Source organism: Anabrus simplex, chromosome 4 (assembly GCF_040414725.1).
Source record: "Anabrus simplex isolate iqAnaSimp1 chromosome 4, ASM4041472v1, whole genome shotgun sequence".
Lineage (NCBI taxonomy): Eukaryota > Metazoa > Arthropoda > Insecta > Orthoptera > Tettigoniidae > Anabrus > Anabrus simplex.
Genome location: NC_090268.1, coordinates 262,088,240 through 262,103,226, shown reverse-complemented (window position 1 = coordinate 262,103,226; position 14,987 = coordinate 262,088,240). Strand labels below are relative to the sequence as shown.

The window sequence follows — 14,987 nt, the reverse complement described above, 5'->3', positions numbered from 1 at the left end:
TATTTGTCTTGTGATAGACTAATTAAGGATAAGGAAAAAGTAATGAAATTCCTTACTAATGAAGACAAAATTAAGTGTCTGTCAGCAAGTCTAGTGGCATCCATATCTTTACGCACGCGCAGTTGGCGTGAATGTCGAAACTCGCACCTTCCAGTTTCGACTTAATCATTCGAGTTGGTCTTGATTGACTGAAGATTCGCTTGATTCAAAATGGCGGCCAAAGTCATTCTGTTGCAGTCACACATGGCCATGTATAACCTCCAATTCATTGTCTAAGTGTGTGACCAGAAAAATAATGTTTAATAAACCACTGGCCAGAAATAAAAGGCTTCTACTAACATTTGTTTGCAGTAATACATTGATATTTTTATGGGCCACGTTCAAATGTTTTCATATTTGGTGTTTGGTGTTTTTAATACTTTTCAGTGTACTATTGTTATTTTATAAGCCCCAGTGAAATAAGTTTTCATATATGTTCTCTCATGTTTTTCACCCATTTTAATACTCTCTTCTCATAGAGTTTACACTGTACCCGCAGATATGCGACGTAAAATCCCCATATGTCGGAAAAAATCGTATCTTAGTGTTTCCATATCCCTGTTTGATAGTTTTTATTTGTGTATTCAGTAGTATGTTTTCTCACTTAACACGTTCTTTTTCCTTGCCTCCTGGAGATACGTCTTAACAGTTTTACTGTATACAGAAATACACAATAATAACCGTATTACAGTATTATGCTTGTTATTTAAGCACTGAGGTTCTTACAGCTACGAATGGCAAAGCGCAACTCGTGCTGACTGGTTGTGATGTGGGCAGGCTATGGCAACCAGGAATGAGTTCGCCGGAAAATTTATAATGTCCAATAACGGACCATTTATATTGGTATTATAAATTTACTCATTCGGGACAAATATTTCAGATTCCCTATGGGAATCAACATCTATATCATCTGATGGCCAAGCAGGCATCAATTTTTGGTAGTGAGAGAAAGTCTCTCATAGTGCATTGGCAATGCCAGTGGCTTCAAGTAGTCTACGCAGTGGCCTCCACGGTATGCACTAGCCATGCATCTTGTTAGGTGTGCTAGGTGCCAACTGATGAGCCCAACCTAGCACACGGGGGCGAAACACTGGCAACCAGGAATGAGTTAGCTGGAAAATTTATAATGTCCAATAATGGACCATTTATATTGGTATTCAAATAGAGCTGCTGAAATGCGCTCTGTCTACTTCCAATTGTTGTGGGCACTCTCTACTTTATGATTTCCAAGGATTCTCTAAACAATACCACCCAAATGCAATGCTAAGATGATCGCTTTTCCAGAACCGTAGGCTTACTTCCTCAAATTACTGCAATGACGGGACGTCAACATCAAGATCCGTAAATATGCCGTAGCCGTTCTTTTGTAAGATACAGTTTCATGAAAAACACGTGATCGAGGATTTAGCGTTGATGGGACTGATATTTATGGACGGTGGATCCGACAAATAGTTTCTTCGAAGAACGGATAATGCGGGATTTTTACAACGTGATTTAATTAGAATGCTCACGGGACCACGTAATTTGAACAAATAATACGGTTCTGACCATTTTCTTAGTACTTCTGTGTACTTTTTGAATTTCCGTTCTCTTTTCCATCTAAAGTAGGAGCCTGCCTGTGCACAAGATTGTGACATTACTGGAGGAGGAGCCTCTGGATATGTTAAGGGCCAACTGTGTGAAGTATTCATAGGTCCCCCGTCGGTAAGGTAAGACACAGATGAAGACAGTGGTGACAAAGATACTGGAGGAACAATAAATAATCAAAATGGAGAGCAGCTAAGACCAGAAGCCGAAGCCGAAGCCATCCTCCGTAATTTCAAAGAGGATACGGTACTTGAGGGAGAAACGGTAGAAGAATATTCTGAGGAAATCGAACTTCCAGACCAAGACAGTTCACACGATATTAGCGAACAGGATATGAGTATTTTCAACGTGACAGTGGCAAGAATTAGGTTCATGGGGAACAGGAACAAGAAAAAGGTTAGTAGGTGGAGTAATTGTGATCTGCCTGAAAACTGTGAAATGAAGAAAATGCTAGAGAACAGAAACAAGTGTGTATTTTACGAGCCGAATGCATTATGTCCTCTAGAAGTACTTCAGCTATTTTAGCCTGCGTGCACACCGAGCGTGCTTCGCATAGTGTCTGACGTATTGCTCAACACTAAGCATCACACTAAGCATAACCAGTGCTTTGTTCCTAAGCCCGCGCAGCTGTGAGCTCGCATCCGGGAGATAGTGGGTTCGCATCCCACTGTCAGCAGTTCTGAAGATGGTTTTCCGTGGTTTCCCATTTTCACACCAGGCAAATGCTGGGCTGTACCTGAATTAAGGCCAGGGCTGCTTCCTACCCATTCCTAGGCTTTTCTTGTCCCATCGTCGCCATAAGATCTATCTGTGTCAGTGTGACATTAAACAAAACAAAACAAAACAAAACAAAAAAAAAAAGCTCCTAAGCCAGGTGTTCACACCGTCCGCGCTCTACTGCGCTGAGCGTCTACCTTAAAGCTAAGCTAAGCGCTAGACGACGCGCAGTGTTGGTTAATTGCTTAGCGTTACCTAGCTGGTTCTGAAGCTATGGAAGAAGAAATTATTCATGCAGTGTTTCAAAGAGAAGAAATATGAACCCAAGACACAAAAACTACAAAAATGTAACTGTTGTGCAAAATAAGTGCACTTAAGTGTCTGCAACAGTTTTATTGGATTCCTGCAGTAAACATATACTGTACAGTAGGCCTAATATTACTTCTACTGTCACACTTTACTGATACCGGCCCTGTGGTGTAGGGATAGCGTGCCTGCCTCTCACCCGGAGGCCCCGGGTTCAATTCCCGGCCAGGTCAGGGATTTCTACCTGGACCTGAGGACTGGTTCGAGGTCCACTCAGCCTACGTGATTAGAATTGAGAGGCTATCTGATGGTGAGATAGCGGCCCCGGTCTAGAAAGCCAAGAATAACGGCCAAGAGGATTCGTTGTGCTGACCACACGACACTTCATAATCTGCAAGCCTTCGGGCTGAGCAGCGGTCGCTTGGTAGGCCAACGCCCTTCAAAAGCTGTAGTGCCATGGGGTTTGGGGGGGGGGGTCACACTTGACTGGGCTTAACATTGTGACAGGATGAAATTGTGTACGGATTTTAGTGTCAGCAGTGTCCGAGGAGAAGTACGGCTTGCCAGGTGCAGGTCTTTTGAATTGACGGCCGTAGGTTACCTGCATCGTGATGAGGATGAAATGATTATGAATACACACATACACCCAGCGCCCGTGCCAATGGAATTTACTAATTATGATTACAATTCCCAACTCTGCCGGGAATCGAACCCAGGACTCGTGACCAAAGGCCAGTACGGTAACCATTTAGCCATGTAGCCAGACACTTTGTGACAAAGTGTACAGAATCTTCCAGACTCTGTCATATCGGTTTATAATTTTGCCAATGGAGGGTGGTAACATGAAGAATATCACTCTACAGGCTAGTAGTGGGCTTGGAAGTGAATATTTCTGTTTATGAATTATATTTGTCACACATTTACTCCACTTTTGTTGCGATGATAAATTGTGTAAGCTAATTGTAACAATATTGCAAAATACTAAATTATTATATAGAGAACGAGATTTAGCCGGAAATTAAATTTCCGCATGTTTGCTGCCCAGGGCTCCTAGACAACTGGGAAAATTGAATTTCTCCCTTCTCTGGTACTTGTCACCACATTTCAGTTGCAGGGTCTGGGAGGTCAAAGGTATTTTTTGTCATTCTTAAGTAATCATAAAATTTATCACGACAAAGTCCTGCATCTCTGTATAAACGATGGAATTCTCCGAAAGTAATTTGTTGTTCTTTAAATTCATGAACCCACTTTCGATTCTTCTTTCTAATTTTCAATTTTAGGTAACTGTTATCCATCAGTAAACTGTTTCTCGTGTACTTGGATAACGTATTAGTTTGTGACCACCCTAAAACGCCTCGTGGCAAACTAAGCTGAGAGCAAGGCGTAGAGCTTTTGGTGTGAACAGCAAGCACGCCTTACACTATGATTAGCATTTCACCCTGCACGTGACACACTATGCAAAGCGCGCTCGGTTTGCATGCGGCCTTACAGTGAAGAGTTGACTTTAGATATTGTGAAACAGTGTCATACATTCTGTTCAGAAAGGGCGTCCAATGTTCCACTTTTCTACCGATGAGCCAAAAGCTTTTATTGGAATTCTCTTACTCAGTGGTTATGTTCCATTGCCCTGCTACAGGATGTACTGGGAAGAAAGTAGTGCTACTAGAAATGACAGTTTCATGTGCAATGTGAAGAACTAGGTTTGAAGAAATGAGTAATCTTCATCTGAGCAACAATACCAGCTTGAACAAAAAAATGATCATATTGCAAAGGTTAGAATATACCTAGGCAAACTGAAACAGAGTTTCAAGGAGTTTGCTACGTGGAAGGCAGAGTCGAGCATTGATGAAACTATGATTCCGTACTACAGGTGGCACGGCCTGAAACAGTACATTCAAGGCACGCCAATCCGCTTTGGATACAAATTTTTGTGTCATAATCTAAGACTGGGTTACCAGATCGACTTTGACATCTACCAAGGTGCAGAGGGTCAGCAGAAGCAAGATTTTGGTTTAGGAGGAGGAATTCTAGTTAGGTTTTCTGAAAATCTGCCTCAAGACAGATATAGAAAAATGCTCCCTCATCACATATTTGTGGACAAATATTTCCTAACCCTAAGTATTGTTGATATTTTTACAGACCCTGGCATTGGACTGACAGGAAATCTGCGAAATAACCAAATAGAAAACTGCCGTCTAAAAGACGTAAGTTAATTTAAGAACGAAAAAAGAGGTGCTTTTGATGTAAAGTGTGATTACTCAAACTTGCTGTTCGTTGCTGCAACGATAATTCACTAGTCACTGCTGTTTTGAATTCTGAAGACACAGAGCCCCGTTTCAATGCTCAAAGGTATTCATCGTCCCTGAAGAAGAAAATCACCATTCGCCAGTCCAGTCTACTGAAAACTTACAACATTTACATGAGTGGAACGGACAGAATGGATCAGAACATCAGCACTTATCGAGCAAATATACGATCAAGAAAGTGGTGGTAGCCACTGTTTACATGGGGGTTAGACATAGCTGTACAGGATGCTTGGCTGCTACACAAGAAATTTGCAGAAGCTGTGAATGCCAAAATAATGGACCTCCTGAGTTTTCACAGAAATTAAGCACAGAACTTCATTGAGAAGTATAGAACGCCTAAAGCTAGGCCAGGACCCCACTGTAACTGCAGTTCAAAGTAGAGTCTCGTCAGACATCCGGTTTTATGAAAGAGGGCACATTGTTGTGAAGCATGACAAACGAACACAATGTGCTCTCTGCAGATCTCAGACGAACAGAAGGTGTGCTAAATGCGGTATGGCCCTGCATGACCAGTGTTTCTTCGAATTTCACGTTCGAAAATAAGGAAAATAGGGCAGTGATCCTTGGCTAGTGTTATCTTTTCTGTGGTATTGCAATCGGATGATACGTCAACAATTGTGAATACTATTTGTAATAAATAGGGTACAATGATAATATAAGTAGAAAAGTAATATGCTAATAAATTGGTGTAATAACAATTTATTTCTAAATGCATTGGTTCGATATGACTATTTTCTAACGCTAACAAACAACCATGAAGCATTTCAGCTGTTTTTGAAGAATAAAAGTTCTGGGAACTAATGGTAAGAAGTGTAATGTTCAATGCAGGAATTCTGTCAGAATTAATTAATAAATTCAGCACTAGATTTCAAGATTTCAAAGAGAATTTTGTGTTTTAAATTGTTTTCTTCTCTGTTCTCTAGTAGTAAAGAGGAGATCCATTAGAAATTTGCAAACGGAGCAAGTTGAATTTCAGTACTCTTCCTAATTGAAATGTAAGTTTAACAGTGTCCCTTTATTAGATTCTATCGCAAATATGTCCCCAGGGAGAAGTATTCTGATTATTTATAGACATACAATTCGAATCATCACTTTTTGGCAGCACATTATGTATGCGAACAAGTCTTCTTCAGAATGAAGCATGTGAAGTGTTTAACAAGATCCCAAATCACCGAGTCATTTGGAAAGTTCTGTTCAAATTGATACATCTAATACACCTGACACTGGGAACCTTGTTTGTGAGAAGCAGTGCCATGTTTACCACTTACAGGTAAAAATTAAATGTACTTATTCAGACAATCAGTAGGGCAGTGTAAATACAATATCAATTTTTTCACCTTTATACTGTATAATAAAAGCCCGCCTGGTGGCCATGATCATTAAGGCGCTGAAATCTAAACGGTCTGGACCGAGGTTAGCCGGTTCGAGTCCTGTTGGTCGCAAAAATTTTCACCATCAGAATGTTGGCCGGCAGGTTAGGGGAGGTGGTAGTATACAATTTCTAATCACTAGATTGCGTGCCAAAAGCCTGGATTAAATTCCAAACCTCTCCACAGTCCTCATATGGAGTGAGGGCATATGACGCTGTTGATGGTGATTCGTCCGTCGGATGAGGATGTTAAGCCTTGAGCAGACCCCTTAGTGCTATTCGACAGGAGTAGGCTATGTGCCGGCACCGGGTTTCACCCTCTCCCTACTAGCATATAACATGTCATTCATTTCATCTCATTAACTCCTCTGATGAGGTTGACATCAGGAAAGGCATCTGGTCATAAAAACCCGCCACGACAGATTCATCTCACCTCATACCCGACGCCGTACGGAAACAGGACAAGGGTTGGACAACCAACCACTGTATAATAAAAAATTATATTAATTTTAATTTGTTCAATTTGGTTTATGATCATAATTTATGTTACCTTACTATACATACATTTGTACATATCTAATACAGAATTATGACAAATAATACAATATTAAAAATATAACCTTGTGGCCCATAAGCTAATCCATACCTAGAGCAGTGGCCCCTTGTCAAAAAGATTGAATACTCCTCAAGTTCTGCGTCCATTATTCATTTTCACCAAACATGGGCAAACTATTGATGTGGAATGATATTATGCAACACTAGAACTTTTTCACCACGTGATCTCCATTAACAACAGTCAGCTCAATGTTAACTATTGATGACTTTTATGGGCTTAAGAAATTGTAAGCAACTAGCCTACATATAGTTTTCTCCCGGGTCAGCAATACAGCATTAGGGCATTAAAAGTCAAGGGAGTCTCATTTCCACCTCCTTTCACAACTACCTTTCCTCGTATTGTTTTTTTATCGAGTTTTTATCTCATTTCAATATTTATCTTTCTGATCAATAGGGGGTGATGATTGCATGGTTTTGCAACTCAAAAAGAATCCTGACAACTATCATCATCCAATATGACGACTGAACAACATTTCCACGTCAGTGATGCTTAGCATTGATAGATTTCGCACCACAACATTTGTTGTGTACACGTTTTAAAGGGAACAAATATCTTTGGACGTATTTGCAAATTTGTAAAAATACAACAATAGCAAATATCTCCACTGTTATTATTCATAAGGTATATATATTTCGTATGGCATGAGGATACATTGTTACAATTTGGTTATTAACAAATATGTACAATTACACGAAAAACAGTTTCATCTATACACACAGAACAAGTGCGTAATAAACAAACTATATTTATACATTTTAGCTCATCAATATCTGCATTGCTGCTAAATCTGAATGTCCAGTTTTGTTAGCCAACTCACACCTTCATCACTGGCCTCGTGGATATCCTTTATTGTCCCACTGAATCTTCGGAGTGGGCACTCTGTGACGATATGTTAAACTGTCTGAGGCACATCAGAGCAGTCGCAATAAGGATCGCTGGTAATCTTCCACTTGTGTTTCCAGTAGTTGCATCTGCCATGTTGAGTTCTGATCCGATTAAGTGATGACCAGATTTTTCTGGGTAAGTTGAAACCAGGAGGTTGCATAACTGGATCCGAAATTAGACCTAATCTGTCAGGGTTTGAAGCTGCCCACCCATCGCGCCAGGCAGTGTTAGTATGAAATTCATCTTGGGCTAGCCTCTTTCCTAGTAACCAAGAAGGGTTCGTAGATTTCAGCCTGAGATCTTCACGTAGGCAGTCTTGATGTATTGGTAGAAGAGCATTGTCACAGCATTTAAGCCATTCTTTCTTCAGTGCCATTTGTCTTCGGAGACGAGGAGGTGGAATATTTGAAAGAACTGGTAACCAATCCAAAGGTGTGGATTGGATGTTCCTGATATAGTCCTCATTGTATCGTTTAACTGAGTGTCTATCTTCTTTGTATGGGCACTGTTGAGCCATACTGGGCAGCAGTATTCGGCTACTGGGTATACTAACGCAAGTGCTGTAGTTTGGAGGGAGGATGCAGATGGGCCCCAGCTTGTTCCTGTGAGTTTGTGCAGCATGTTATTGCGGGTTTTGATCTTGGCAGATGTTTTGCGTACATGTTCGCTGTAAGTCAAAGATCGATCCACGGTAACGCCTAGATATTTTGGATGAGGATTGAACTTCAGTATATGACCTCTGAATTGAACCTGAGGGACATAATTGGCTTGTCTGTTGCTCAAATGAAAGCAGCTGACCTCTGTTTTTGTTATGTTTGGTTTCAGTCGCCAGGTTTTAAAATAATTATCAATTCTGCAGAGATCTTTAGTGAGTGTGGTTTCTGCTCCAGCAAAATCACCAGACTGAGCTGCCAAACAAATGTCGTCAGCGTATATAAACTTCCTAGCATTAGTTGAAGGTAGATCTGCTGTATATACGTTGAAGAGCAATGGAGCCAGTACTGATCCCTGTGGTAATCCGTCACTCAGTTTGTAAGTTTTACTTATGTTGCCATGTAGGTGTACTTCAATCATTCTATTAGCCAACATATTATTCAGCAGGGTGGCAGGCGTCTTACAAGGGATTAACTTCAGGAATTTGAGGATCATTCCTTTTCGCCAGACTGTGTCATAAGCTGATGACAGATCTATGAACACTGCTACGGTCTTCTTTCGATCTTGAAATCCCCTCTCAATATGGGTGGTTAGGGCTAACACCTGTTCGGTACAGCTGCGGCTTGGTCTGAAGCCAGCTTGTTCAAGTGGTATGTGCTCTAGGATTTTGGCTGAGATTCTATTGTATATTAGTCTCTCCAGTAGTTTGTAGCAGACACTTAAAAGGGCTATGGGTCTGTAATCTTCTGCACTCTCTCCACTTTTCCCTGGTTTAAGGATTGCTACTATTTTTGCTATTTTGAGTATTGATGGTAGTTGTCCAACATGTAAGATATTGCTGTAAAATTTGGCAAGCCATTCGGTTGTTTGGGGACCACAATGTATAAGGAATTCTGGGTATATTCCATCCAATCCGGCTGCTTTTCCTGACTTTATTTCTTTTAGCGCAGTTGAGATCTCAGCAGCTGTGATATCAGAGGAAAACTGCTTTGGCCTGGGTTATCCTCGATTTTAGCTCTTGTTGAATTCTTTTTGACTCTTTCTTATTTGTGCCGACTGGTTTTCTTGTCAGGTTAACTAATCTGTTTGCCACCTTGTTTGGTTTTATCTTGGAGCTCATTTATTCATAAGGTAAAAGATTGGTAGTGGCATTACATGAACGTGGAAAAGAATCATATCCCTCACCTTCCCACAATTTGTTACAATTTTGAATGAGATTTCAGACAAATATATTGAAAATTAAGAGCAATAATAAGAGAATGAGGAGGTCATAATTCTGATAGGATAATGAAGTGAATCACACTAATTTCATTTTGATGTGCCTGATTGTAAATATATGATTGAAGACCTTGTAGCCAAAATAGTAAACTGCTACTTTTAAGGAATTTATAAGTACAATACTCTAATATACCTGGGATGTTTTGGCAACATCCTCGTCTCCAGCGTCACCTTCAGCTTCTCGTGGTCGCTTATGTCCAGCCTGTGTAGTAGTTACAGTGTTGCTACTGCTGCTTGCCTGACTACTAGGAGCAGCTACAGCCTGCTCAACAGCAGGTTGAGCTGTGACTTGAGTACTTTGTTGCTCCATACGAGGAAGAACCATTGCAACAACTTGTTGCTGTTGCTGTGTTTGTGGTTGCTGCTGCTGTTGATCTTTCTGCTGCTGTTGGTGCTGCTGCTGTTGCTGCTGTTGTTGTTGTTGCTGCTGCTGCTGCTGTTGCTGAGACACAGAGGGTAACTGCTGACTATCACTGCTCCGTAACTCAGAGTCTAGGTCCTGAAAAATGAGACAATGCAAGAGAATTCATGAAGGTCATAGCCCAAGGTTCAGTCAAACAAGCACTACTACATCAGTTGAAATACACAAGAAATACATTGAAAATTGACAGATGAAAGGAAATTAACAGTCTTTCTGATGTTTGTAAGTGGTGCCGAGACCTTCAAAAGATCAGTACTTAGAATCCAAATATTATAGTTTCCCAAAATATATAATGACCACTTTTCTATGGAAGCCATTATATTAGAAGCCTGCAGTCTTCTATTTCTGTGGCTCCTTCTTCCCATACTGACCTACTATTGTGTCTACACTATTGTGTGTTCCTTTCATGTTTCTACAGTATGTCTTTCAAGCTGAATTACAAAGTCTAATAGAATATATGTTTGCACATGTAAGTTAGTGCATATACTTTGACTTCCAAATTTTTGTGCATGTTTACTGCACTCTTAACATGTTTTGTACAAAATCACAATAAAGTGACAAATGTACTTATTCTTGTGAACACAATACAAGACTCGAGCGTGATGAGCGAGTACTGTAACAATATTGCATTCACTGAGAAAGCCATGGGAGATATGGTGACCAGATCCAATTTTTTAAAAGTAGGATATTTTGAAAAAGATGCCTGAGAACACAATGAATTCCTATTTACTTGTCAAGAACAATAAGAACATTCACATTTCTATGAAGAGGAAAACTTCTTCAGGGGACTTCAAAAATAGGCATAAAATTCTTTATATGAGAAATATGATAACATTTCATGGTTTGCAATGAATTACACAAAAGAGCAACATCCTGAATTCTTTTAGTGGCTGCTAAATACTGATTGAAGAAGAAGAAAGAAATGTGTGGGAAAAGTGTGACAATTAACTTCCAAGTTGTTGTGCCTGGTGTACAAAAAAACTGTATCATCATCAGGGAATTTATACCAGTTATTTCTGCTATACTTTGGTGAGTGACTGACAAGTGAATGAAATAATACAGCTTCAGAGTGGGTTGAGAGACTGCATGAATATACACCCCACCACACCACAACTCTTGAGCTGGCTCAGGGATGTCCAGCAGCGCCACCAATCATGCTTGTGTACCAGGATTCCAGGTATAATTTCGGAGCCTTGCAGTTAAATCTGGAGGCCAATTATCTGTATGGTATCTTCTTACAGTACAGTGATTGTGTCAAAAAAAATTAGGATAGGTTTGGACCTATCTTACCTGTAAGAATGCCACCACTCTATGACCAAATTGGAAGGATGAATAAGATGAACCATAATTCTCCAATTTCACAATCCAGATAATTAAAAATTGTCCTAAATTGCTCAGAATGGTTGACTATACTGATATTGATAGCAGCTAACACCAACTATGGTCACACTGGAAGAAGAAAACATTTTTTCTGAGAAATTATATTTTTCAAGTTCAGACCTATAAAAGTTACCTACATAGATAGTTAATTATATGGCATACAGAAATGGCATGATGCCTTATGATGTGAACTGTCTTCTAGTCAGATGGAAAAAAGACAACATTTTTTGCCTAATATTAATTGCATTTTTTAAACACTATAAGAAAATATGTACGTATTTACACTTTTTCAGTCACTACTACTTAAGACTGTTGAAACACAAAGACAATGGGTGGAGCCCTTGTTTATACCTTGAGCACTGTAAATAGGATCTCTTTACAGGTACACAATATTTATTGCTAAACATGGCGCAACGTTTTAGGTTAGGCCCTGCAAGTTTTCCCAGTAGCACTCCCGAAGGACTTGAATCTGTCCGATGTGCTGGAGATAAGGGGTTCTTTTATAACATCCACTCATTTTCGAGGTCATGAATTACGGAAGATGTCAATTTTAACCTCATCATTCTCTTGGCAGTGGAGTTTTTCTTACAGATAATATATCGCATGAAATATACCTCATATCCCACAATCCTCTCCATTATCTTCCTTAACACTGGTCACGTGTCTCAGCCACACATGGATATGCAGTCCATCAAAATAATGATCCTTGCGTTCATTTTTCTGTGTCAATGTGTGAAGGAAAATGAAACTTAAGTGCATTATATTGTAGGAGTGCATATATACTTCATGAAAACATACATTCCTATAAAATTGTATAATAAGGTTGATTTTCCTTTACTACCTGGCATAGATGCCTTTGCTGGCAGGACCTAGTGTTTACAGTGCACTATGTCTTCTGGTATAGGCTAGAGCAATTTTGTTACTTTCATAGATCTGTCTCTGTCTTACCCTTGGCTTTGACTTTGACAATATGAAAGTGACTGAGGTATGAGCGATGCTAGTAATGCCAATCCTTATGCAGCCAGTCCCTGCTATGAATGGTGTGAAAATGTTGCTCATAGGGTCGGTTGGTGTATGCATTTCAGTGGGCTTGGCAGACTGATATGTCATAGCAACTCTGGCTCGGTGAGGAAAGCAACGGGAAACTACCTCACTCCTCATTTTCCTAGTACGCCTATTCAGTGATGCCTAGGCCATCTATGATAGCTGATGGCAGAGCTGTTGAGGATCCCACCAGCGGAATCGCTGACGGACTGAACATAACATACCTGGCATAGGAAAATTAACACAACAAACACTGTTCTGATGGACTGCATATTCATGTGTGGCTGGGAAGCATGACCAGTCTGAAGAAAAATTACGGATAAGATAGGTCTGACACATCCCACTCTGACAAGACTACTGTCAGACCTAAGACGAAACGCTGGTTAATAGAGCAAACGCCGGAAAAGCCAACATTAATTTTTACGAAGAACTTTGCGGGATACAAGATACCGCTCGCTCAGTGACAATATGCATTCAGCACAATCCTCGCAAAAATTTAGAAGACAACCTTCTTCCAAAACTTGAGTATACGGCGCTCATCTGAATACCAACACCCTACCATAAATTCACTTAAACCGCAGTGGTACGTATAAGTTAGGAAATTTGTTTGGAAGGGTAATAGGGAGGTATATTCAGGAAAACGGGGTGGCCTAGGGAGCAGTGATAAGGGAACAGGGAACTGGAAATCAAGTAGGGATGACATAAAATTGTTAGTGTTGAACTGTAGAAGTATTGTAAAGAAAGGAATAGAATCGAGTAATTTAATAGATATATATTTACCAGATATTGTAATAGGAGTTGAATCATGGCTGAGAAATGATATAATGGATGCAGAAATTTTCTCACGAAACTGGAGTGTGCATCGTAGAGACAGGACAAGAACGGTGGGAGTATTCATTCTAGTGAAAAGAATTTGTAAGCTACGAAAAAGTTAAAGATGAGACACATGAAACTCTAGGTGTAAGGCTCATTTCTAAAGATAATAGGCAACTTGATATATTTGGAGTGCACTGACACGGATTCAGAATTATTTGATAAGATAGTCAGCTATGTAGGAAACGACAAGGAAAGAAATGTGATTGTAGCGGGAGATCTGAATTTACCAGATGTCAATTGGGAAGGAAATGTGAACGACAGGAAGCATGACCAACAAATGGCAAATAAGTTAATATGGGAAGGACAGCTGATTCAGAAAGTGATGGAACCAACCAGAGGGAAAAATATCCTGGATGTGGTGCTGATAAAACCAGATGAGCTCTATAGAGAAACTGAAGTAATAGATGGTATTAGTAATCATGAAGCTGTTTTGGTCGCAGTTAAAAATAAATGTGATAGAAAGGAAGGTCTTAAAAGAAGGACTATTAGGCAGTACCATATGGCTGATAAAGCAGGGACGAGGCAGTTTCTAAAAAGTACCTATGATCGGTGGAAAACGGTAAATAAAAATTTAAACAGACTCTGGGATAGATTTAAGAAATTGTTGAGGAATGCGAAAAGAGGTTTGTACCTTCAAGGGAGGTAAGGAATGGTAATGGTCCGACAATACTGCCTTGAGGAATTCCCCTCTTAATTATTACAGGGCCAGATAAAGCTTCACCTACTCTAATTCTCTGAGATCTATTTTCTAGAAATATAGCCACCCATTCAGTCACTCTTTTGTCTAGTCCAGTTGCACTCATTTTTGCCGGTAGTCTCCCTTAGGGCCCTTAGGGTGCCATATACGTTAAGGACACTAGGTTCAGGGCCCTGACCTAACTTTAGGCTAAGATTTATTTTTGGCTGATGATGCTTACGACTGTTAAGCGAAACATGTCCCATCTTACAACGCCTGTTGTAATGTTTATTTCCTAAATATAGGAAAGATAAGTATTGGAAAGGTGGTGTTAACTATTATTCTTGTTTTAATGTTCATATCTGATGTCCAATACGGTCTACAATGAGATTTATTACTTGCAAGTGGTATGTTCCGAGCTGTCAGTGGAGAGATGGTGTGAAATGACATTAGTAGACGAATAAGTTTGTGTGGCGCTTATAAAAGTAGGAAAGATCACAATATGAAGATAAAGTTGGAATTCAAGAGGACAAACTGGGGCAAATATTCATTTATAGGAAGGGGATTTAGGGATTGGAATAACTTACCAAGGGAGATGTTCAATAAATTTCCGATTTCTTTGAAATCATTTAGGAAAAGGCTAGGAAAACAACAGATAGGGAATCTGCCACCTGAGCGACTGCCCTAAATGCAGATCAGTATTGTTTGATTGATTGATTGATGATTGATTGTCTAACACTCAAAATGAGAAAAAGCGAGTAAGGTGCTGCTATCTGTTGAGCAACATCAATCTATATAATAATAAGAGCTTTGTCTGTACTTGCACAGAATAG

General features: G+C 39.9%; 1 protein-coding gene across 3 annotated transcripts in view; it reads right to left on the bottom strand.

Moving 5' to 3' along the window:
- Mgtor (Megator) overlaps positions 1–14,987 on the bottom strand; it is a 546,425-nt gene that overhangs the window by 167,983 nt on the left and 363,455 nt on the right. For all 3 annotated transcript variants that reach the window (XM_067145519.2, XM_067145521.2, XM_067145520.2), the window contains exon 27: positions 9,891–10,256. In XM_067145519.2, the coding sequence (XP_067001620.2) occupies positions 9,891–10,256 (366 nt within the window). The remainder of the gene's footprint in view (positions 1–9,890; positions 10,257–14,987) is intronic.